We start from the raw sequence: 27,241 nt of genomic DNA, 5'->3' as shown, positions 1-27,241 counted from the left end.
TTATCTTCTATCATGAAGAAGTCCTGGAATGGGGGCCTTCTATACGGAGGTTCTAAGAAAAGTCATACTTGAGACTGGCAAAAGTCTAAAGAAAACAGATACTGGGTGGAAAATGTATCCGGACTGACAAATAAAAGGGGAGGAGTTTGGATCACTGATAAAAAATAAATTAAAAAAAGCGCTGTAGAAGAAATGTGATGATGTTAAGTAAGACATTTGTACAGAGTAAAATCAATCTTTTACAAGGAAGGCTTTAACTACATGCTACAATAACTCCATTGCTATGCCATACCGTCTGCTAATTTCCTCCTACAACAAGACAATGCTCCAAAGCACTGCTCTAAGTTGTGTAAGACCTATTATGGGATGAAACAGTCAAGCTGTAATGCTGCAAAGTTTGTAATTACTGCAAATGGAGGACTCTTGGTTGAAAGCAAAAGATCATTATTTCTAGGGTTCTCAAATTTCTAGGGATTTGAGGTTTCCTGTGTGATTCCAAACTTTTGAACGGTGGTGTACATGACAACAAACAGAAGGCAGGGAGTTACCTAGAGTCACCCACCAATGAGGATCATGGGTCTGTTCTTCATCTGAGAGATACTGAACATGCCTGAAGGAGAGGAGAGAAGAGAAGAGAGGATACAGTCATACGATCTCTTCACAGCAAGGCAATAAGGCAACAGGTCATGAAGATGTGAAAATGAGTGCTAATGCTAGGAGAGAATGCTACTTCAGAGAAAGCCTCTCTCACATTCAGCTCAACACATGAAGAGAAAGCCTCTCTCACATTCAGCTCAACACATGAAGAGAAAGCCTCTCTCACATTCAGCTCAACACATGAAGAGAAAGCCTCTCTCACATTCAGCTCAACACATGAAGAGAAAGCTTCTCTCACATTCAGCTCAACACATGAAGAGAAAGCCTCTCTCACATTCAGCTCAACACATGAAGAGAAAGCCTCTCTCACATTCAGCTCAACACATGAAGAGAAAGCCTCTCTCACATTCAGCTCAACACATGAAGAGAAAGCCTCTCTCACATTCAACACATGAAGAGAAAGCCTCTCTCACATTCAGCTCAACACATGAAGAGAAAGCCTCTCTCACATTCAGCTCAACACATGAAGAGAAAGCCTCTCTCACATTCAACACATGAAGAGAAAGCCTCTCTCACATTCAGCTCAGTGCATGAAGTCATGATGGGGAAGCGGTGTGACAACGGAACAAAGGGGGAGGAGTAAGAAAGGGGAGAGGGAGAAGCAAGTAACAAGCAGCACATCAAATATCAATGAATAATAGTATACAATGAATAATAGTTTCAATGAATAATAGTTTATAATGAATAATAGTTTCAATGTGAAGTAAATCTACTGGTAGGCTACTTGGAAAACAGTGTCCTACACGAAAAGTTAATTCAAGTGGGAAAATAATTTGCAGATAGGAAGGGTAAGAAAGTGCAATTAATTGCAACTTAGAGTACACAGTTCATTGGAACCTTTGAAGTTTGAACGGAATCTTACTGTGGCTCCAGGATTCTTCTAATAGCAGGGCCCTATGATTATATAAACACATGTTCTTCTAATAGCAGGGCCCTATGATTATATAAACACATGTTCTTCTAATAGCAGGGCCCTATGATTATATAAACACATGTTCTTCTAATAGCAGGGCCCTATGATTATATAAAAACATGTTCTTCTAATAGCAGGGCCCTATGATTATATAAACACATGTTCTTCTAATAGCAGGGCCCTATGATTATATAAACACATGTTCTTCTAATAGCAGGGCCCTATGATTATATAAAAACATGTTCTTCTAATAGCAGGACCCTATGATTATATAAACACATGTTCTTCTAATAGCAGGGCCCTATGATTATATAAAAACATGTTCTTCTAATAGCAGGGCCCTATGATTATATAAACACATGTTCTTCTAATAGCAGGGCCCTATGATTTCCGCAATGCGATGCCACTGAAGCAACAGAAATACTTGTGAAGTCATTAAAGCAACTAAACGGTATGTTAATGGTAGAATCGGTTATGCTTATTGATACAAGTTTATGTTTGAATGAGTTTCAAAATCAATTACTTGGCAAAAAACAAGGCATATGCATCAAGACCATGCATTAAGAACATTAGCAGGTTCAGAGATTGAAGTACCTGCATGTTGCTTCTTCTTCCGGCCCACAGCAGCTGAAATGATCTGCAGCAGCTCCTCATCAGTAGCTCCAGAGCGAAGGCTGTCTCTTAGGGACACCTCGGAGTTCCCAAACAAACACACCTAAACACAACAACATGAGTGGAGCGTGACATTCCGGTTAGCTTTTTATATATGATGGTTCATGGAACAATGGACACTGCAGCTATTAAATTAGTATAGTTTGGAAATATAAACTAATTGTTTACAGTAATTGAACGTGATAGAGATTCCTGGGCTACGTAAGAAGAAGAATTTGCATAAGCTCAGTTTCTGTCTCTCACTTCAGAGGTATTAGCCTCTGGACAAACTACAGATGCATTTCCGCAAGAAAATGCAGACGTATCCAATAATACACTGGGGATGAGTGATGGTTTATAGTGTAGCGTATCCAATAATACACTGGGAATGAGTGATGGTTTATAGTGTAGCGTATGCAGACGTATCCAATAACACACTGGGGATGAGTGATGATTTATGGTGTAGCGTATGCAGACGTATCCAATAATACACTGGGGATAAGTGATGGTTTATAGTGTAGCGTATGCAGACGTATCCAATAATACACTGGGAATGAGTGATGGTTTAGCGTATGCAGACGTATCCAATAATACACTGGGGATGAGTAATGGTTTATAGTGTAGCGTATGCAGACGTATCCAATAATACACTGGGAATGAGTGATGGTTTAGCGTATGCAGACGTATCCAATAATACACTGGGGATGAGTGTTGGTTTATAGTGTAGCGTATGCAGATATATCCAATAATACACTGGGGATGAGTAATGGTTTATAGTGTAGCTTATGCCGACTACACTTGGTTGTTTTGAATTTCTTTGACATTAATTTCTCCCCAAGAGGTAGGCTGTGTGTCAAAAGCAAGGTTTGACTGTTTGTAACATGTAGATGTAAGGGGGCTTAATTAGGGAGGGGCTTCATTAGGGAGGGGCGTAAGTAGGGAAGCATCCATTAGCTCTGGAGGGTGGCCTGGACCCGTGAGGAATATTGTGGTCTTGTGGGCTGATGAGGGCTATTCATATGATAAGGTGACGGTCATGACGTGGCAAGAAAATCTGAGAAAAAGGCCCATTTCAGCAGTATAATCAAGTCTGCATGCTGGTTTGTTTTCATACTGACTGAGGAGATCCAAGATGCCGCTACGCATGGCTGCTGCTGGGGATTGGCACCAGGTCAAGGAGGAACTTACTCTGGAGAGCGAGACTACTTCATGTATCTATCTGTCTGTATATGTACAGTTGGATGCAAAGGTTTGGGCACCACTGATAACTATCATTATTTCAGATTATAATCTGATTATAATATTTCAAAGCAGCTACTTCCTTTGGACATCATTTACACCTCATGGGAAAAGTAACATTTCAGATCTGTAATAACATTTATTGAATCGACAGAAACAATGCAGTGTGCATCATAATAATAACATATGTGCAAAAATGTGGACAACCCAGTGGAATAATCACATCAATATTTGGAGCCTCCCTTCGCTGAAATAACAGCCTGTAGACGCTTCTTATAGCCACTGATAAGTCTAGGAATTCTGGCTGCAGGTATTTTGGACCATTCCTCCTTACAAAATGTCTCCAGTTGAGTCAGGTACTGTATGATGGCTGCTGAGCGTGGACAGCCCGCTTCAGACCATCCCATACAGGAACACAGGGGATGGCCATTCTAGAACATTGTATCTGTGGCTCTGAATGAATTACTTGGTAGATTTTGAACAATCATCACCATCAACAGCAAGATGTTCTTGGAGCTCTTTAGAGGTGATCTGTGGTTTGTCTGTGACTATTCTTCATCTTTCAGATAATTTTCTTGGCCAACCACATCTTTCCCTCACAAGGACTGTTCCTGTGGCTTTCCATTTTCTTACTACATTTGTGACTGTGGAGATAGACACCTCAAACCTTTTTTATATCCCTCTCCTAATTCATATTGACGAATCATCTTCATTTTTAGGTTATTAGAGAGTTCTTTTGAGATTCCCATGTTGCTACTTTCCAACAGAGAAGGAAGGAAAAGCATCTTAATCACCTTCTAATTAACACAGGTGAGGCAAAACTTAACCCTTTGTGTTCCATACCAAATCAAGCAATCCAGGTGTCAATCATTTCTGCCAGCAGGGTCGTAGGCTCAACCTTCAACTCAAAGAAAATCAAACTAATGCACAAGTGGCTCCTACACCTAGCAATAAGCTTTTTTAATGAGCTTTTTTATGATTGGTTGCAACTTTATTTGCAGTTTAAAGTTCAATCGGCTAATCAAAATCATTTTGTGTTTCAATCAATAAGCATTAAGTGACTCCAGGTATTCAAATCAACACAAATCAACAAGGATGCCCACATTTTTGCACAGCCTATTTTTCACATTCAATTTGATTTCATACAACTCAATACTGCTACATTAATCCCATTATCCAGCTTTCTCTAGGAAATGAATGACATAATACTATGATGTTTTCTTATACAGACAGAGCAAATTAACATGCAACCTCAGAGGGGTGCCCAAACTTTTGCATAAAACTGTGTGTGTGTGTGTGTGAGTGTGTGTGTACCTTAAGGTTGCCATCTGCTGTGATGCGTAGGCGGTTGCAGGAGCCACAGAAGTGTTCTGACATAGAAGTAATGAAACCCACTTGGCCCTTGAAGCCTGGAACTTTGTAGATCTGTAAAAAGAGGAACTTAACTGGAAAAAACCCGACAGAGTCCCTAATCACCTCCCTGCAAATAAATGCCCAACCCTCTACCTGAGCCGCTGTTTTTTTTCCAAAAAGTGTGGACTTGGTACCATTAATTTGAGCCTTATTTGGACTAGGTAACACTTCTACTTTTAAATGATATCAGAATGTCACATGTTAGCATTCATGACATCCTTCAGTCAAACACATGCAGCATAAACACTCAACATTCTCCTTCAGTCAAACACAACAAACACTCAACATTCTCCTTCAGTCAAACACAACAAACACTCAACATTCTCCTTCAGTCAAACACATAAACACTCAACATTCTCCTTCAGTCAAACACATGCAGCATAAACACTCAACATTCTCCTTCAGTCAAACACACGCAGCATAAACACTCAACATTCTCCTTCAGTCAAACACATAAACACTCAACATTCTCCTTCAGTCAAACACATGCAGCACAAACACTCAACATTCTCCTTCAGTCAAACACATAAACACTCAACATTCTCCTTCAGTCAAACACATGCAGCATAAACACTCAACATTCTCTGTCCGTCAAACACATAAACACTCAACATTCTCCTTCAGTCAAACACATGCAGCATAAACACTCAACATTCTCCTTCAGTCAAACACAACAAACACTCAACATTCTCCTTCAGTCAAACACATGCAGCATAAACACTCAACATTCTCCTTCCGTCAAACACATAAACACTCAACATTCTGCAAACACTCAACATTCTGCAAACATTATCAAGCCACAAAAATGTGTGGCAGCAGACTGACCTTGGCGGTGTCAGCCTCTGCACCTGCCACACGCTCCAGGTTGGGCCATTCCTGCTTGATGTGGTCCAACATTTCTTGGTAGCTCACCATCTTCTTGAAGTTCCACCTGTTCCCTGGAAAGGCATTTTAAGCACATGACCAGACATCAAAAGGCACTTCAAAGCAGCATTATGGAGTTTTGCTCTAAGACTAGCAAGCTAACTATCTAAAAAGCATTGAAAACCCAACAACCCACTAACCCAGTGGGCACTGATTCAACTTGCTATCTGGCGTCTTTTGGGCGACACTGTTGGTGAGGTCATGCTGTGTAAGCTTTTTATATTTGAGAGGCGTTCTGTTTCAGACCACAGAACTCCATAGTGCCTAGCCTGGATGGCTATAGGGAATGACGTGTTTATCTGCCCTTCACATGACCATATACCATCAAAATGGATTTGAACTTGAGAACTTAAACAACAGCATCATAATCTAAAATTACATCTTGAATTTGATGCCATCAGGTTTGAAATGCTGCCTCACACAAGTATGATGAAACATAGAGAGAAGAAGTTAAGGCCACATCCGAGAGTTGGCGGTGTTCCTACATCGACGCTACCCAGGACGTTGAAACAGAGCAGAAGGTGGCAGAAAGGTGCTTCAACTAAGAAATACCCTTTAGAAAGGCTGTTTGAAGTGTAACCTACCACAATAGGAGTATTATTGTCAGAATAAGGATACAGTAAAGGTTAAGTTCTTAACACCACTGAAAGGCTGTAAAACTGATCAAGTGTAGGGTATGTTTCCGATGTTTCGTGTTTTGATCGTCATGGAGAGAGGGAGTTCCAGATGGTCCTGTGTACAATGTTTAGTTGCAGGTCCAATTGTGCACGTGCTGTTTGGGAAGTGTGCTTGGTGTCTGATACTAAGTGGAGAGACATAGAGTAAGGTGGATTTGATTCCATCGGAGCTATGAGAATCTTTTTGTTCGCAGTTTTAATTTGTTTTTGGCATGTCAATCCTATGAGGGCACTCCAAATACTTGGTGAAGAAATACTTATTTCCCTTTCTTTGGAGATGGATGCAGGATTTCTCCCCTTGTGTCTTGAGGCCCTGAGATGCAATAATGAATGAATGACGTCTATGACTGGGGAGACTTTTAAAAGGGCAATTTGGTTTGGAGTTGAACAAAATGGCCAATTTGCCTCAAAATCCTTTGCCAGGAATACCAACCTGTTGACATTTTCACTCTTGAGGGTTGCCCTGTTTTTTTTTGGCTATTTGTATAACAATGGTTTTATTATATATTAATGTCATCAAATATATTGCCAAAATACATTTGTTAACAAGCTACCTAAGCTTCATCATCAGGGCCAACTATGGTGTTTGTCAGGCATGTCTGTTGGCTGTTACATACTTTAGTATGCTCAGTACGATGATGAAGCAGGCTGTTTATTTGAAGGCGGAAGGTTTAATTGGTATACTGTCGGAATTCAAGGCTTTGTTCCTAGCATGTTTTGATCCTGCTTCCATCATTTAGCATCAAACTCCAGAAGCCAAAACAGGTGGCAGGGATGCAGCTACGTTCTGGAACTCTGCTAATGCCTTTGGCTCTATGCTAATGCCTTTGGGTCTATGCTATTGCCTTTGGGTCTATGCTATTGCCTTTGGGTCTATGCTATTGCCTTTGGGTCTATGCTAATGCCTTTGGCTCTATGCTATTGCCTTTGGCTCTATGCTATTGCCTTTGGCTCTATGCTAATGCCTTTGGCTCTATGCTATTGCCTTTGGGTCTATGCTAATGCCTTTGGGTCTATGCCACAACATCGATTATGGAAGGCATTTGGTTCCTTTCAGGTCCTGGATAGGATTAAACATCTAGTTAGATATTCAGTTGTGCTTCAGTAGAAGTAGCTCCACCACATGCACTTGAAGATCAGAAACATGACTAGACTAGATTCACCCTTACAGCATGAGCTGGAGCCATTAGGCAATGAAGCTGTTGAGACATCACCACACCTAGAGACTCACCGTCAAAGGGCATGTACTCAATGAAGCGCACTTCCAGGGGCTTCTTCTCGGTCAGAGCCACAAAGTCGAGAAGCTCATCCTCATTCAGCCCCCGCATCACCACACAGTTCACCTGCAGCAAGAGGGTTGAGGCAGAGCCTTTAAAGAAATAATGTAACCTAACTAGTTCAATGCATCATGTATGTGTATATGTATAATGGATCATGAGGGGGGGGGGAATAACACTTCAAATCAACCCATAGATATGTTCTACATATATACGGTTACTATAAAATAAATATATTAGCCTTTCACCATTTACAACTGAACTAAAGTTATACCATCGCTCTTTTTAGTGCAGCTCTTTTGAGTCATAAACATCATAGGACTGGCGGCCATTACCTTGACTGGGCTGTAGCCCATCTCAATGGCTTTATTGATGCCCTCCATGACTTTGTGGAACCCTGTAGAGAAGAGTGATGTGCACTTTAAAACATGTAGACGCAACAGCCAACGGGCACACTGCAGTCTTATCCAGAATATATAAGACCTCCATGCACATGATCACAGACAGGAGCTGGGCTGCATGAAGAGAGCAATAACACATGTGATGTCCTCCTGTCACAGTGGGCCCTAATCACACCTAATCACAGTGGGCCCTAATCACACCTAATCACAGTGGGCCCTAATGACACCTAATCACAGTGAGTCCTAATCACACCTAATCACAGTGGGCCCTAATCACACCTAATCACAGTGGGCCCTAATCACACCTAATCACACCTAATCACAGTGGGCCCTAATCACACCTAATCACACCTAATCATAGTGGGCCCTAATCACACCTAATCACACATAATCACAGTGGGCCCTAATCACACCTAATCACAGTGGGCCCTAATCACACCTAATCACACATAATCACAGTGGGCCCTAATCACACCTAATCACACCTAATCACAGTGGGCCCTAATCACACCTAATCACAGTGGGCCCTAATCACACCTAATCACACCTAATCACAGTGGGCCCTAATCACACCTAATCACAGTGGGCCCTAATCACACCTAATCACAGTGGGCCCTAATCACACCTAATCACACCTAATCATAGTGGGCCCTAATCACACCTAATCACACATAATCACAGTGGGCCCTAATCACACCTAATCACAGTGGGCCCTAATCACACCTAATCACACCTAATCACAGTGGGCCCTAATCACACCTAATCACAGTGGGCCCTAATCACACCTAATCACACCTAATCACAGTGGGCCCTAATCACACCTAATCACACCTAATCACAGTGGGCCCTAATCACACCTAATCACACCTAATCACAGTGGGCCCTAATCACACCTAATCACACCTAATCACAGTGGGCCCTAATCACACCTAATCACAGTGGGCCCTAATCACACCTAATCACAGTGGGCCCTATTCACACCTAATCACAGTGGGCCCTAATCACACCTAATCACAGTGGGCCCTAATCACACCTAATCAAACCTAATAACACCTAATCACAGTGGGCCCTAATCACACCTAATCACAGTGGGCCCTTATCACACCTAATCACACCTAATCACAGTGGGCCCTAATCACACCTAATCACAGTGGGCCCTAATCACACCTAATCACAGTGGGCCCTAATCACACCTAATCACACCTAATCACAGTGGGCCCTAATCACACCTAATCACACCTAATCACAGTGGGCCCTAATCACACCTAATCACACATAATCACAGTGGGCCCTAATCACACCTAATCACAGTGGGCCCTAATCACACCTAATCACAGTGGGCCCTAATCACACCTAATCACAGTGGGCCCTAATCACACCTAATCACACCTAATCACAGTGGGCCCTAATCACACCTAATCACACCTAATCACAGTGGGCCCTAATCACACCTAATCACACCTAATCACAGTGGGCCCTAATCACACCTAATCACAGTGGGCCCTAATCACACCTAATCACAGTGGGCCCTAATCACACCTAATCACAGTGGGCCCTAATCACACCTAATCACAGTGGGCCCTAATCACACCTAATCACAGTGGGCCCTATTCACACCTAATCACAGTGGGCCCTAATCACACCTAATCACACCTAATCACAGTGGGCCCTAATCACACCTAATCACACCTAATCACACCTAATCACAGTGGGCCCTAATCACACCTAATCAAACCTAATAACACCTAATCACAGTGGGCCCTAATCACACCAAATCACAGTGGGCCCTAATCACACCTAATCACACCTAATCACAGTGGGCCCTAATCACACCTAATCACAGTGGGCCCTTATCACACCTAATCACACCTAATCACAGTGGGCCCTAATCACACCTAATCAAACCTAATAACACCTAATCACAGTGGGCCCTAATCACACCTAATCACAGTGGGCCCTAATCACACCTAATCACACCTAATCACAGTGGGCCCTTAATCACACCTAATAACAGTGAGTCCTAATCACACCTAATCACAGTGGGCCCTAATCACACCTAATAACAGTGGGCCCTAATCACACCTAATCACACTGGGCCCTAATCACACCTAATCACACCTAATAACACCTAATCACACCTAATCACACCGGGCCCTAATCACAACTAATCACACCTAATCACAGTGGGCCCTAATCACACCTAATCACACCGGGCCCTAATCACAACTAATCACACCTAATCACACCGGGCCCTAATCACAACTAATCACACCTAATCACACCTAATAACAGTGGGCCCTAATCACAGTGGGCCCTAATCACACCTAATCACACCTAATCACAGTGGGCCCTAATCACACCTAATCACAGTGAGTCCTAATCACACCTAATCACACTGAGTTCTAATCACACCTAATCACAGTGAGTCCTAATCACACCTAATCACAGTGGGCCCTAATCACACCTAATCACCTAATCACACCTAATCACACCTAATCACAGTGGGCCCTAATCACACCTAATCACAGTGGGCCCTAATCACACCTAATCACCTAATCACACCTAATCACAGTGGGCCCTAATCACACCTAATCACAGTGGGCCCTAATCACACATAATCACAGTGAGTCCTAATCACACCTAATCACACCTAATCACCTAATCACACCTAATCACACCTAATCACACCTAATCACAGTGGGCCCTAATCACACCTAATCACCTAATCACACCTAATCACAGTGGGCCCTAATCACACCTAATCACAGTGGGCCCTAATCACACATAATCACAGTGAGTCCTAATCACACCTAATCACACCTAATCACCTAATCACACCTAATCACACCTAATCACACCTAATCACACCTAATCACAGTGGGCCCTAATCACACCTAATCACAGTGGGCCCTAATCACACATAATCACACCTAATCACAGTGAGTCCTAATCACACTGAGTTCTAATCACACCTAATCACAGTGGGCCCTAATCACACCTAATCACCTAATCACACCTAATCACAGTGGGCCCTAATCACACCTAATCACAGTGGGCCCTAATCACAGTGTTAATTTCGTTGACGAAAACTATGACGAAAAATATTCGTTAACGACCTTTTTCCCGTGACTAAAACGAGACTAAGACGTGACGAAAATGGATCTTTAAAAATAAAAACTATGACTAAATCTATTTTAACTCTCGTTGACGAGACGAGACGAAAATGTTGGTGGTTGACTAAGTCACAATTGTTTTTTTTTTCTAAACTTGTATGCACATCATTGGTTGAATGTTGCCCGGTCCTGTATCTATCCCTCCTCCACTCCCTGAGATGCCCAGACAGACATGCAAGTGACGCCCTAACAAACGTCATGATGGCTGAAGTTCAGGCACTCGGTAGGCTACTGGAAGAAAAATAAGAATAGATATCTGGACAGTCTTTAATTATAACTTGACAGAAAATAAAACACAATGCACCGCAAAAACCGGCGAGAAACCTTGTGGCTTCAAAATAGGTGGGAAGAACACAACAAGAGGCACCTGAAAGCGCACAATACAACCCTGCAATTTATGCCAAGGTAAATTAGCTAGTAACTGTCAATGATAATTAGCTAATGTTAACTAGTTATTAGAATATATTAGCCAACGTTAAGTTAACTTCAAAGGGGCAGTCGAGTGTATAGGTTGTGTCAGCTTGGATAACTAGCTAGTCATTTTCGATTGAAACCTCCCGTTTGGCTTGGCAAATGAGTTCCAAAACGTTTAGCTAGCTAACGTTAGCTAACTATGAGGTAGCATAGCTAAGTTATACTAGCTATCGATAGCTAGCTAAGTTATACTAGCTATCGATAACTAGCTAGTAAACGCATTGCAGAATGGACTATAGGACAGGCCACGCATGACATTAATCAAGAGAAAATAAATGAATATGTGATTTGTTGCACTACTTTCAACTCTCAAACTATCCGTCTAGCTAAATATGTAGGTTATCAGATTGCACAGCAATTCATATGGAGGATATGTGGTTGATTTAACTAAGGCCAGGTAGGCATAGTAGTTGTATTGTGTTATCACATCATTTGAATCTTCAAAATCTAGACTCGATATTCTCTTATATTTTAATAATAATACTGTTAATTAAGTATTGCCTTAAAATTATTATTTACATTGAATTCATTGGAATTCAGCTGTAGGCATATACTAGGAGATCTGTATCTTAGAGACTAATTGCATCCACAGTTTAAGTACTGCAAGCTTGACTATTATGCAGTTGTAGACACTTCACAATGGGTCCCTGAGCCTGAGAAGGGAAGGAAAGGAGTTTAATGTGGCTATAAGATGGACTTTTAAATGTGACTAAAACTAGACTAAAATGTAATGAGACTTCGTCGACTAAAACTAGACTAAAATGTTCTGAGTTTTCGTCGACGAAAACTAGACTAAAACTAAGGAGGATAAAAATGACTAAAAGTGACTAAAACTAATATGCATTTTCGTCTAAAGACTAAGACTAAGACTAAATCGAAAATAGCTGCCAAAATTAACACTGCCTAATCACACCTAATCACAGTGGGCCCTAATCACACCTAATCACAGTGGGCCCTAATCACAGTGCAAACCGCAGCAAGAGCAAACAGCACAAAAGGAAAGATGGAGGAAAGGGACATTAATGGTTGGGGCAGTGTAGTCGGGTAACAGTGACACCAGGCCACGGTCCAACAGGGAACCGCTACTGTAGTCACACTGAACACAAAGTCCAAGCCCTGTGAACAGGCACTTTGTTGTAAAAGTTGAATGGACAGTCCTCTGAGTTATGGTCATCAGATTTTATTCATTTGCACGGTCATGCTTGTGGGGGTTTATTCATTTGCACAGTCATGCTTGTGGGGGTTTAGCACAGTCATGCTTGTGGGGGTTTATTCATTTGCACAGTCATGCTTGTAGGGGTTTATTCATTTGCACAGTCATGCTTGTGGGGGTTTAGTGTCTCATTTCATGCCTTTATTATACCCAGACAGATTTGTGATGTCTGATGGTCATATTTGCAATATTGTTTTGGACAAATATAACACAGAGACTCAAGTATGTATTATTATGATGGTGTGTGTTTTTTACCATACCTTGATATTATGTAAATGAAAAGACAAGGTTTTTGACTTTTCTTAGATGATTAGTGTAGAACTCACTGGAGAACTGAGGAGGGCGCATTGAGGGCTGGTGCTCCAGTAATGGAGGTTAACCTTAGACACATACCTTTTAAACAATCATCTTGGGTGGCACCAATTCATGTAAGGTACATTATCTTGTGGATGGGCGCCAAATAAATCTATGTGCAACTGCGCATAAATATTAATTCTTTCCTCATGTTGGTACTATCCTGACAACAGCACCAATAAAATATTGATCTCACCTGATTGGACAGGCATCAACTATTCACAACACAAGATAAATCAAGTTGAACACATGAGGAAGCCACACAAAGTGTAGTGTCTACCATAGTGGTCAACATAAAGATCACTCATATTAATCAGTCAAATTACAGGGGAGTGTGTGTGTGTGTGTGTGTGAGAGAGAGAGAGTGAGAGTATGTGTCTGTATGTGTGTGCACGAGCGTGTGTGTGCTGTCAGGTGCGTGCCAGAACTCATTTGTGTGTGTGTGTGTTTCTTTGTTCCATCTCTGTTCCGTCTATGCCTAGCTAATAGATTGATGCTACCAGTCCTTGGGGGAAAAGGATGGTTTGTGGATGGCTTGAAAGGGCTGTAGTTCTGATCAGAGAGCGGGGGCTCCCCTGTGATAATGGGGATCATAGAGAGGAGCTCCCCTGGGAGAACTGGGAGAATAAAGATCATTCAAATATCTGTGCCTTGGGGTGTTGTTCACCAGATCAGGGGTGTATTTCAGGCTACCGTTACAGTGACTGACTGGGGGAGTGTGGTTGACAGTTGAAAACCTTGCTAACTTTTGTTTCCCATTCACTAATTGATGGTTAACTTTAGGATATCCTTGCAGTGCTAACAATGTGACAATTGCATGTACCAAACATGCAATGTCGATGTGAGCACTAAATGTGTTGTCCTGCTGAGAAGTAAATGTGAACAGGTGAACCTTACCTTTCCGTCTGACGATGAACTCAAACTTGACGGGCACCAAAGAGTCTAGGCTAATGTTGAGTAGATCTAGTCCAGCCTCCTGGAGACCCGGGAGGAAGCGAGGCAGATTCATCCCATTAGTCGTCATGGCGATGGTTTTCAAACCCTCCAATTTCCGCATTCCAGCTAAAAACATGTGAATACATAAAAGGACACACAAAAAAGATTAGGAGCTTTATGTAAATGATAACACAGGAAACGCACTGCTAAAATGCACTGTGCAAATTGACCTTTTCTCCATGTCCAGTCTGACAACTGATGGCATCATGTGGTTCTCAAAAGAAAAATTCACGGATTAACAGGTCAGACACAGCATTGCCATATCGGTCAGTGCATTCCTCAGACCATATATGTCCCACTTGGAGCTGCTGCAGTGGGTGAGGGTAGTAGCAGCTTCCCACCATTTCCTGATAGGACCTTCTCTTTTCCACAGCTTTTTCAGTCTTGTTGAAGCAGATGTTTTCAAAACTAAGCGAGTCAGTGCTTGCATATTCTAGAGGGAATTGACACATTTTGGGTTAAAACAGTACAACATTCTTGGATGTGGAGGATGACCTTACCAAATTCGCAGATTTTCACAGACATTTTACAGATCAGGAATTAGTGGGTAATACAATATTTTAGCAACTGCTGTGGTGCTGTGAGTTCAACCAAAAGGCTGATATTTGAGCTTAATAGCTAATCAAATATACCCTTCCCCTCCAAGCTCTTCAAACAACATCGCTGATTGGCTGGAATAGTGTATGGCTCATGCTGTGGAGTAAACCTCACTCCCCGACACTTCAAGAGATATGCTAGTCATAGACACTAGCACCCATGGGTTTTTGTCAGACCCTCCAGGATTTTGCCATCTTGTGTTTTCACAAATTCACACTACTTCAAGGATTCCCCGCAAATTTCACTCATCACCGCAATATGCAAAGTCAGGGAATTTCTGCATTGTTAGTGACTGATTGATTTTATTTAACTCAAAATCAGCAACTGCAGTCACTTTTGGCTACAACAATTACAACAAACCCTTGCTCCCTAGATGGAGGGATGTTAGCCTCCTTGCTAGTACACCCGCCTCCCATGTTCAAGGGAGCGGTTTGACTCCGCTCCAGGACAGTGCTTGGCTACACGATGCAGGCTACATTGGTGCCATATACCCGGATGGGGAGTGAGGTTTAGGATGCCTGTAGAATTGGTGAAATTCAGTATTTTTCTTGCCATTACCCACAAACAAAATAAGTGCTTTTGCAGAAATGAAATGGTATCTAGGCAGTAAATGCAAAGTAAGACGCAACAACATGGAAGAGCTCTTATAGCATCTAATGTGAAGATATTGTCCCCTCCTGCTTTCATACCATAGCCCAGGCCATTTCACATAGGCCAGGTATGTACACATAGCAGCGGAATCAACATCTTACAGGCCTGATAACACGCAATTTCCTCGAAAGCTGATTTGTTCTGAATTTCACCACTTCAGTACAACACTGGCCCTCCACCAATGACTGAAGTATTGCTTTGTAACATTTAATAAAAAAAGAAAACAATGACCCTATTCTTACTCTTTTATGGCCATTGTAACACTACTGCATTTAGCAATATATTCCTTGATAAGTCATCAAGTAAACAAGTCAAGATATGATATTTTTGTAAGACTACCTCAACATATTAATACTATTGGTACATAAAACAACTTGGAGACTACTAATTCATTTCTGGAGTACGAGTTACCAAGGTTTTAGATGATACTACCAACCTATTACCATACTGCCCACTTACTTTCAATCTGTAAAGTGTTGCCCTGAATTCTGAGAATCATTGTACATTAGAACACATTTTCATTTCACATCATCATTTTTCACTGCATGTTTAATAACAATGGTGTGTCTAGAGCGCTGGCAGCACACACATCCCCAACCCTTGACAAGGACACAGTGGATATTTCCTCTGGCAGCACACACATCCCCAACCCTTGACAAGGACACAGTGGATATTTCCTCTGGCAGCACACACGTCCCCAACCCTTGACAAGGACACAGTGGATATTTCCAGAAGATCAGAGGCGGTTCCAGAGCCATGAGGACTGCAGACAAAAAGAGGCACCATCTTTTGTCATCAAGCTCCTCTCATGTGCCCTTATGACACCCACCCCACCTGCTAAAGCCTACTTCTCACCAATGATATGCAATACATCCGGTCTGATGAGAGGCTCTCCCCCTGTCAAACGGATCTTGTCCACTCCCTCCTGAACGAAGAGTCTGGCCAGGGTCAGAACTTCCTCGGTGCTAAGAAGCTGTGAGCGAGGTGTGAGCTTTACCCCCTCCTCAGGCATACAGTACTGGCCTGCAAGAAGCAAAGAAGACCATGAGAAACAGCACTGTCATTTAAATTAAGATAAATTAAATCCGAATTTCCAAAGATGTAAAATAAGATTATTTCTTGCAGTCGAATTATTTAGTAGATATTTGTCCATACCAATTGCACAGCTATATTAGATTGTCCAATCACTTGTTAATTTATTAAGAATGGTATGGCCAGGGAGATGCAATGAAACATTATTACTGTTAAACAGACTCAGCAATGTCACCCATTTGAATTTTTCTTCATTACAGTGCAAGCCTGTGCTCCGTTGTATACTGTATAGGGCTGAACAATTAATTGCATTAAATACTGTAACCTGACTGTAACCTGTGCTCCGTTGTATACTGTAACCTGTGCTCCATTGAACACTAATACTGTAACCTGTGCTCCATTGAACACTGTAACCTGACTGTAACCTGTGCTCCATTGATCACTGTAATACTGTAACCTGTGCTCCACTAAATACTGTAACCTGACTGTAACCTGTGCTCCATTGAACACTAATACTGTAACCTGTGCTCCATTGAACACTGTAACCTGACTGTAACCTGTGCTCCATTGATCACTGTATCCTGTAACCTGTCCTCCATTGAACACTGTAACCTGACTGTAACCTGTGCTCCGTTGTATACTGTAACCTGTGCTCCGTTGTATACTGTAACCTGTGCTCCATTGAACACTAATACTGTAACCTGTGCTCCATTGTACACTGTAACCTGACTGTAACCTGTGCTCCATTAAACACTAATACTGTAACCTGTGCTCCACTGAATACTGTAGCCTGTGCTCCATCGAACACTGTAACCTGTGCAATTACGAGGATGCTAGGGTTAGGGTCACCTTACGAAAGAAATGTTTCCTACCTGTTGGATGAGCAATAAACATCATCACCTAACACGGTGCAGGGCAGTGATTCTCTAAAGGCAATGACCCACTGACGTTCTGGCACATATGAGCAGACAACACACTCTGCTCTGAATGGAGATGAATGGCACCAAATCAATTCAATTGAGTCGCTGCTTGCAGGAGTGTTCTTTTAATTTGCCTTCACTGAACTTCCTCCATTCCAATCTTCATGCTACTTGTCTAAGAGTAATAATAGCACTAGCACACACCTTGAAGTCCTTTCCTTCCTAAAATAAGTGCAATGTAGAGGAATGTACATTTCTTAACATCCACCCCTTCATTAGTTGTTTCTATTCACACGCACATTCACAAAAATAAACTCAAAGTATCATTAGAATGTGAAGAACGTGTTTTGATGTTGTCTATGTAATACGCTGCCGAGATATCTACAAGATATATGGTAGTGTCTATGTAGAGGGTCAATTTTCTTTACTTCACTTTATCACTTTATCACTTGATCCCACGTTATCCCAACAACCAATCAGTCAAGTCAATTTGGTAAACTGGTAATAATGTAGTTTATTTCATAATTAAATGGCTTCAGATCAATTATATATTTTTGTATTGTATTCATTCTAATAGTCCTACAGACTATTTCTTTATCTATTACTATTTCTTTATCTATTGTCAGGCAGATTCAGATATTGCTTTCAACTTAGACTGTCAATTTAATACATTGTCAAATGTGAACATTTCACACAGATGATGAGGGCACAGAGGAAACTCACAGCGAAAATTGCACTTCTCAGTCAGCGAGATGCGAAGGTAATTGTGCCTCCGACCAAAAGTGTCAGTCAAGAATGCAGAGAAAGGCAAGGCCTCCGTCTTCAAACCCTGTCTAACGCCCCCAGAATGAGCTGGGACCTAAATGGAAAGATGGGTTAGAAAAAAAAAGAGCATCAGAAAACCCACAGCAACAATCAAGACATCTTGGCCAGTGAAATTTGAATTGTGAGATTTCTACAATCAAGACATCTTGGCCAGTGAAATTTGAATTGTGAGATTTCTACAGGAACTTGGCGTCTGGAATAAAGATTTATAATAATATGTATACTGCAAGGTGACAAGGTGACTATGTAGACTGCAAGGTGACTATGTAGACTGCAAGGTGACTATATAGATTGCAAGGTGACTGTAGACTGCAGTGTGACAAGGTGACTATGTAGACTGCAAGGTGACTATGTAAACTGCAAGGTGACTATGTAGACTGCAAGGTGACTGTAGACTGCAGTGTGACAATTTCGTCTGTTTGTTGATTCTTGCATTATTGCAGACTTTCACTTGGTGAACTACCTAGTCTAAAAGTAACTATGTAGACTGCAAGGTGACTATGTAGACTGCAAGGTGACTATGTAGACTGCAAGGTGACTATATAGATTGCAAGGTGACAAGGTGACTATGTAGACTGCAAGGTGACTATGTAAACTGCAAGGTGACTATGTAGACTGCAAGGTGACTGTAGACTGCAGTGTGACAATTTCGTCTGTTTGTTGATTCTTGCATTATTGCAGACTTTCACTTGGTGAACTACCTAGTCTAAAAGTAACTTAACAAGCCTGAAATCAAATAATATTAGTTTCTCAGAATGCATGCTAAGTAACACTTGTTTAATGGGAGATAATATTGCTTAGCTGTTTTTGATTTGATGCGACATTCGGAAACTACATTGCATTCACCTCCTGGTAGCAACCTCTGTAGACTAAATGCTTTTTTATAGGAAGCACACAACAAATTTGCAATCAAAACATCTTAATTTGTCTTAACATGCACTTGGTTTGAAAGTGAACCACTAACAGTTTGAAATTCGATATGTATGAAAATCGTGGAGTGATGAATGCTAATGGATGATCTGCATGTTTATCAACATGCCATACACCAGCTAAGGTTAGCCTACAGTGCAGCAGATATGTCTGTGTGTCCACGCCACCAGACAGAGGCTACTGAATTATTGGATTCAAGTGTGGCCAAATACTTTTGTTCATATAGTGTATTTCCTGAACATGCCAGTATGCAAGTAAACGGCATTAGGGTGGACCTGTGAAATCTACAATGGTGTCCTATGGTGAAGAGAACATGAGAAAAACAGGGCGAATGAGAATAATTATAATAATAATCAATCTTAAGAAGAACAATATGTGTTCACAAAATAAAACACAATCACATAATAAAACTTAAGACCAATATGTAATTGCAATTGCACAATCATGTAATAAGATTCGAACAAAATTCGAAACAACATTTCGAAAACATTCGAAAGCTGCAAGCTATATATAGCATAGCATACTCAGAGTCCAAGCTATATATAGCATAGCATACTCAGAGTCCAAGCTATATATAGCATAGCATACTCAGAGTCCAAGCTATATATAGCATACTCAGAGTCCAAGCTATATATAGCATAGCATACTCAGAGTCCAAGCTATATATAGCATAGCATACTCAGAGTCCAAGCTATATATAGCAAAGCATACTCAGAGTCCAAGCTATATATAGCATAGCATATTCAGAGTCCAAGCCAAGCTATATATAGCATAGCATACTCAGTGTCCAAGCCAAGCTATATATAGCATAGCATACTCAGAGTCCAAGCTATATATAACATAGCATACTCAGAGTCCAAGCTATATATAGCATAGCATACTCAGAGTCCAAGCCAAGCTATATATAGCATAGCATACTCAGTGTCCAAGCCAAGCTATATATAGCATAGCATACTCAGTGTCCAAGCCAAGCTATATATAGCATAGCATACTCAGAGTCCAAGCTATATATAGCATAGCATACTCAGAGTCCAAGTTATATATAGCATAGCATACTCAGAGTCCAAGCTTAGTCAACCAATGGTGGAATTAGAAGTGGTTCAACAGCTTCAACACGAGAATTGAAGTAAATGTTAAAAAAATGTAGTTAAATGGAGCACACAATTCAAACGTTGTAGATGAAACGGTTCTTGCTAGAGTGCCCCCTATTTACGACATTTTGCAGCATCACCTTAAGGACCATTATAGTGAGTTGTGGCACAAGGTTGTGTGCTCTGCTTGTTGTCGTACACACAGCTCGTGCATAATTGCAGCATTGTCCAGGTTCAATCTCATGAAGTTAGCTGATAAATTGGGTCATTTGTGGTGGAAGAACAACATTTTACTAAATGATGGCAAGTTCTAGATGATCACTCTTTCCCAGGCGTATCAAAGTGTCTGCTTCCTGTTGTGGATAAAAACATGAAGTCTGCTGCCAAGCATGCAGTCGACGTTTCACAGTTGAATTATCCACGGTGTCCTGACTGGCAGCATGACAATCTGGTGCGGTCTGAACTGCAAGGTCTGCGACTAAATAACTAGAGCGGATAATGAACCGAACGGGGAAGATCATGGGATTTTTTTCTTCTTCCCTCCATTCCATTTATCTTAGCAATCCTTCACAAAACCACTTTTGTCCTAGAAGTTTTTCTCAACAGCTTCAGGATTCAGACCATCTTAACAGACTGCCAAATTTGTCCAAGAAATTAACAATGGGGAAAAAACTGCAGTTGTCACTTTGAAATGATCAGCAATGATACATAAACCTGTGGTTCTCAACCCTTGGGTCGCGGAAGTTTCTGAAAAGGTCGAATTCTAAATGTTAACCTTTTTCTCACCAGCCATGCTCCCTCTGTCCATTAGGGAATCCCTGCCCCCAGTTCTGACATTAAACTACAAAAGCCGGCACTGGTTCTGCACGAGGCCTATCTAACAACAACATGTTCGAACATTCAGCCAATCAAATTTGCATATCAGATATTATTATATATCATCCGCCAACAGAAGAAGAATGAATGCTACTACCAGAGACCAGACTACACAAACATGTCTGGAGCTGTGAGATTAAAAGGGCAGATGTCACACCCAGGATGCTGCGCTCGTCTAGTGAGCGTCGTTTGGCACTGCCGACTTCACTTTCTTGCACGACGGGTTTAAGGTTCACCACACAATATGCAGAAACACATTGGTGTTGGAACACACTGCAGCCATAGTGTTTGTGCATTTTATCGTAGGTCTGTAGGCTAAATTTGCATAATGACAAGCAGATTTTTCTTTAAAAAACACTGAGCAGGGGGCAGGTTTAATTCTTAAAACTTGGTTTCCTCAATTTCTTTTCTAAGGTTACATTGTGCTGTTGACCTTATAATTAGGTTGACTTAATACGCTTAAGTAAAAGCCAACTTATTGATGTCTCTTTTCTGTTGTCTTCATTTGCACATCTGGCATTGAGGTAATCCAAAAGTAACGGAAAGTAATCAAGTTACATTCTTTTAATATTGTGCTGTGCTGCTTGGATTAGGTTACTGAATACAATTTTTAACAGGTAATCAGTAACTGTGTCGGAATACATTTTTCAAGTAACCCTCCCAACCCTGGTAATGTCCATGTTAAAAAGTGCACGATAAAAGAACATGCCTGGTTAACATGACAGTACAGAGCATATAAAAACCAAATGAGTGTTTAGTGTTCTGATCCCGTTTGTGAACGCAAATGGAAGCCTGTCACACTCCCGTGTATCCAAGAAAATAAGTAACTTGCCTTTGCACCAAAACACAGCTGTAAATAAATGTCACAGAACTCTCGTTGGCCGTTGGCTGTAGTCTTCAAGTTCAAGTTCACCACCGCTCGTTCTTTGCTGTTGGTTTGGTGTGTCTCTGGCTTTAAGTTAACTGCATGGTTGCTGTAAGAACACTTGTGATCCCCAGCACTAACTATGGTTAGCTTCTGCTCACCCTGTAAAATTGGTGACGCATTAGCGAAGTGACCTGCTTTGTAGCCCTTTACTTTTGGCTGATAGCAGAGGGATAGTTTGGGTATCATAACCGCTAGGTTACCTTATCTGCAATGGTACATCAGTACAAATAAACTGACAGAGCTAAAATAGTGTATGACAAATATCGGTTCACAACCTACACAACTCAATACAGTTTCTAGAAAGTTACAATTGTTGGTTGGTTTTTGGACCTACCTGTACAGAGTTAGTTTTCGATGACATCGCACTTGAGCATGCTGTGTCACTTGGTGTCAGTAGTTCAATTTTGTTTTCTTCTTGCGTAGCACTTGAGAAGCACCGCTGAACCAGTGCAACGTTGCTTTGAGTTGCCAATTCAGTGACCCGCTTATAAAAACCTATTGCCTCTGCATGCTTGCCTAAGCTTAGGCAGAACTTTCTGCTTAAAGCCATTATATAGACCTAGAAACAGCCTCAAAGACAAAATGCTAAGGTTATGTATACCGTCCCAACTTGATGGTTAATGATTTCTGAGCACTCACCACTTGTCGCAAGACCTTCGTAAGAGGCGTAGCCTATTTGTAACCAATTAGCTGCTTGTACAGTCCCACTGGATTCTGGGAGGTGTAGTTTATCAGTTGTTATGCGTTCCAGAGACAAAACAGGGGTACGTTCAATCTGAACGTTTTGCACTGTTTTGCTATAATTTTCGGGTTGAACGCCATGTTTCCTCAAACCAGTGTGAAAAGGTAAAAGGCTTTGAGGTAGGCTACGTCTTCTCTCGTTGGGTGGGTGTGTCAGATGAGTTACCCAATCACCAGGAAGGTGTACATAAACCCCACTGTATTAAAAAGGCAGTGTGCACAATTCATCCAACTATAAACAATACAATGGAATACATGGATTATATATATAATAAATGGTTATATATAATATATATATATATATATATATATATATATAAAATATGGAATAAATGTACATAATCCATGTATTCCATTTTATTCTTATCTTGCATTTCTAAACAACTTTAGTTGGATTAATTGTGCACACTGCCTTTTATATACTGTATATAATCCATTTATTCCATTTTATATATATATAAACATGTATTTAAGATTTCATCAGGCTCCGAAAATGCTTCAAAAATAACAAGAAATAATTCTTCTCAGCTGCACTTGCGTTACACAAGTCAAAGTCAAAGTCAAAGTAGCTTTATTGTCAATTTCCTGGATGTCAGACATACAAGGAATTGATAAAAACGTTTCCCACTCTCCCACAGTGAAACATATAAAGTGCACAGGCACAACAACAGATAGGACAAGACATTTAGATACATATAGATATACATATAGATATAAAAAAACATACAGATACACGTACAGCAGCAGCAGCATAAGTTTTTCTTTAAAGTGAGGTTATGGTAGTGCAAAAAAGGCAATTTAGTAATGGCAGCAAAAGACATCCTGTAAGATGTATTTGTTACATTCCCAGTGCAGGTATAACAGTAAGTGGTTATGGGAAACGTAGGTGATAAAAGTGCATTCCAAGCACCACCGTTCCCATTTAGATAAAAGTTTTGCTATGTTTTGTCTGGGTTGAACTCAGCCCAGCTATACCCTCCTGGTGTAAAAGGTTATGCAATCACTGACGTACTCTGATCACGAAACAGCTTGTGACTGTTATGCTACATTTGTGTTGACAACTCGAAACTGATTTCCCCATTTGGAAGTCCTCAGTTTGTCCCCAGAATCTTTGGTCATGAATGTTCCTTGGTCATGAGTCAAAGAGAGCCCTTCCCTTTGCAATCAACATTGCAACCTGTTGGCTACAACTGTTCTTTTGTTCATTTTTCATTTGACGCCTGGGCCTAGTTCTCTATTTGGCATGTGCCTTGCCATATCGATAACGATAAGGATTGCAAATGACCAAATTACGTGCCTCACTGAAGTCAGGTTGGTTGACTGTAGCCTCAGCTTGACCAGAATCCCACTTTTAAATGTAACTTTTATTTCAGAGGGATTCTCTGAGTTTGAAAAAAGCTCGAGTTCGGAGTTGACTGGAACGCGGCATTCGCTATCAGTTTATTTAGGCTAGCCCACTTAACCTGCAGCCCACTGGCTTCGGAAGGAAAAGCGATAAGGCAATTGTGATAGGCTAGTCTAACCTTTTGTATGCCTCATACCTACATAGGCTATTAAGAGAAGACAAGCTAATAGCCTGCAGGATGGCAACTGACTCCGCAGGGTTGTGTGCCAGATAGACCTAGGGCCCTAGTTTGGAAACTCACACAGACAACACAGGAGCATAGACACAGCTGGACCAGCAAGCCCAAGAAGCCTCTCGTTGCATCCTGTAGGAAGACATGCCTGGACATCCAACCCAGCCCCCTCGCTACGCTACAAGCCACTCATACATCCAACCCAGCCCCCTCGCTACGCTACAAGCCACTCATACATCCAACCCAGCCCCCTCGCTACGCTACAAGCCACTCATACATCCAACCCAGCCCCCTCGCTACGCTACAAGCCACTCATACATCCAACCCAGCCCCCTCGCTACGCTACAAGCCACTCATACATCCTACACGTCATCACTCAGATGAAATGAGCCAAAGTACTTTGCTTGAACTGTAGCCGAAGTCAACTCACCAAAGTCCATCTCCCGCTATGGCGGTAAGACTAAAATCTTTTGTTTGTATCCCAGTTCTACAGAAGCGCATTGCAGTTATCAATCGGCACTAACCTAGGCTGCAGGATGGGGCAATGATGGAGTTATCACATGTAATCTGCTTTTATTTCCATATCAGTATGAGACACAGGGAAATATGAAATTTACTTAGAGAGGGCATAAATTCATGCATTTGAAATGCACCCAAGTTGGCTTGGTGGTGTCACAAAGAACTGTCCACTACCTGCTCATGACCTTAGATCCTCAAGGAGTATATTTGAGGCTACAGAAGCGTCAAAGACAACGTCTATACAGAAACCTACATCCCAACGTATTGTGGCCTGTTGATTCAGAGGACAAACTGAAAGCATATGAAAGATTAAGAACGGTGCCGTTGATGGGTTTCCATGTATGGTCATATGGCTACATACTTACTCCACAAATAGCAATCCCAGGGTTATTGTTGGTCACTTCACTGATGAAGTGGAAAACAGGAGCAGCACTCCCACACGAATCAGGTCAGATCTGGGTACGGAGAACTGTTCAGGGGCAGATAACCACGAAGAGCAGTTTTCTGACTCAAGTAATCATAGCAAAAGAATTAAACAAGGACCATTTCCCAGGGAATTCTTTTACAATAATCTAATACAGTTCACATGTTTGGAAATAATTGAGGTAGGCCTTTTCGGCTTTGTGGTTGAATTAAGGTAACACTTTTAATTAGTTCAGTAATTAATTCATTCTTAAATTTATGATTCACTTCACTGGACTAAACTAGTCATATTTATTCTGTCTAACAGTAAAACATTACTTATGTCCAGTTGTACACTGCAGTCGTTATTGGACATTGTAGTACTACCTCCTGTTCATACTGTTCACAGTTCTGACCACTGCTTACGAGTAATAAGGCCATGCATTCCAAGTTCATCTGAAGCTGAAATGAGGCTTCAGCAGTCAAAACTAGACAAATCCAGGAGTAACTGTGTTCTAGTTTTAACAATTCTTGGTTCAAATTTTCTTCTTAATGTTTTCACTGACAGCATGTTCTTGGGATAATAAGAAAAAACATTTTAGCCCAGCTGGCTTGTTCTCCTGACCACAGATCGTGCAATACTCTAAGCGTTTTCCCTTCCAATGAGAGCACCGCTTGGACTCTGGTTTCTATCCGCTGACCATCCGTTGAAGTAGGCCGCCAGCTGCATTTGGACCAGGTCTCCAGCAGTCCCTCTCCACTAAAGTGACCATCCGTTGAAGTAGGCCGCCAGCTGCACTTGGACCAGGTCTCCAGCAGTCCCTCTCCTAAAGTGCAGCAGCGTTATGGTCGTCTGCTTCGACATCTCTATCGTCGTGGCGCTGGGTGCTTGCTGGTCGGCCGCCCCGTCGTTGCTGGTTTTTTTGTGATTAAATTGCATGTTTATCACATGCTAGGCCTAAATGAATTCTCCAGAATGTATGGGATGGGACGAAAATAACTTGGCATTGAATCAAAGTGAGCAAAACCATGACTAAAATCCATGGTAATTTTTCTTGTTTTAAAAGTCATGTTCTAAAGAGTTGTGGCACAATTCCCTGAAGCCCTCTAGAATTTGTGATAGGCTACAAGTCTAGGGAAGGGGCCTGTTTTCAAAGATGGTGCAACAAAGCGTAGAGTAAAATTTCCGCGCAAATTCAAGCACCCCGAATACTATGATATACCCAAGCCACACCCTTGGAAGTCCATATTCTTAAAGTAATGGTATCATATTTTAGGCCTAGAAAGTTTCAAGGAGCTAGCTTAAATACTTTTCTAGTAATAGCAATTTGAAAATGGCTCTTCAGAAAACGCTGCTAAAAAGTACAGGCACCCCCTCCCCCATAAAACAACAAAACAAAACTATTGGGAGTAGAGAGCTACCATTTGGGACTTTAACTATCAAGAAGTGTATGAACAACCTTGAATTTTTTCAGCCAAATCTGAGATGGTCGAGTGGGAGCCATTGTCCCACTTGACATGGAACGACTCAACTTGTACAACCTGTAATGAAGAAAGTGTGAGAAAACCATACCCTATTCAGACCACAGGATGGCACCATATGCTCACCTAATATCTCCACTCAGTAATGGCAAGAGTGCTGTTCTTTGCACTGGAAATAGCATTTCATCAACTCCTCTAGATCATGCCTAATCACTACACTGACATGGAAGTTATATTTTATAAAGAAGAGGAGGAGGAGGATGTCCTTACCCTATATCTTCAGAGCAAACTCAAGCAGTAAACAGCTA

At 41.4% G+C, this 27,241-nt stretch overlaps 1 protein-coding gene and 1 long non-coding RNA gene across 6 annotated transcripts in view; both read right to left on the bottom strand.

Annotated features, from left to right (window-relative positions):
* Window positions 1-22,867, bottom strand: part of mocs1 (molybdenum cofactor synthesis 1) — a 28,582-nt gene extending 5,715 nt beyond the window's left edge. The window contains exons 1-10 of one of the 5 annotated variants that reach the window (XM_031581002.2): window positions 22,547-22,867; window positions 18,286-18,421; window positions 16,466-16,633; window positions 14,264-14,428; window positions 8,087-8,148; window positions 7,706-7,817; window positions 5,699-5,811; window positions 4,775-4,885; window positions 2,165-2,285; window positions 563-610 (exon numbers count right to left, since the gene is read on the bottom strand). In XM_031581002.2, coding sequence (XP_031436862.1) covers window positions 563-610; window positions 2,165-2,285; window positions 4,775-4,885; window positions 5,699-5,811; window positions 7,706-7,817; window positions 8,087-8,148; window positions 14,264-14,428; window positions 16,466-16,633; window positions 18,286-18,421; window positions 22,547-22,762 — 1,252 coding nt within the window. In that variant the 5' untranslated portion in view covers window positions 22,763-22,867. The other 4 variants (XM_031581001.2, XM_031581005.2, XM_031581003.2 and 1 more) reach the window with 4 other exon arrangements.
* Window positions 8,155-13,263, bottom strand: LOC116223623. Its single transcript, XR_004165177.1, has 3 exons — window positions 12,713-13,263; window positions 11,159-11,194; window positions 8,155-8,327 (listed from the first exon to the last, which is right to left on the bottom strand). It is a non-coding gene; the product is annotated as an uncharacterized LOC116223623 (long non-coding RNA).
* Window positions 22,868-27,241: the final 4,374 nt, after the last annotated feature.

This window comes from Clupea harengus, chromosome 14 (genome assembly GCF_900700415.2).
Source record: "Clupea harengus chromosome 14, Ch_v2.0.2, whole genome shotgun sequence".
Lineage (NCBI taxonomy): Eukaryota > Metazoa > Chordata > Actinopteri > Clupeiformes > Clupeidae > Clupea > Clupea harengus.
This window is presented reverse-complemented; position numbering and strand designations above follow the sequence as displayed.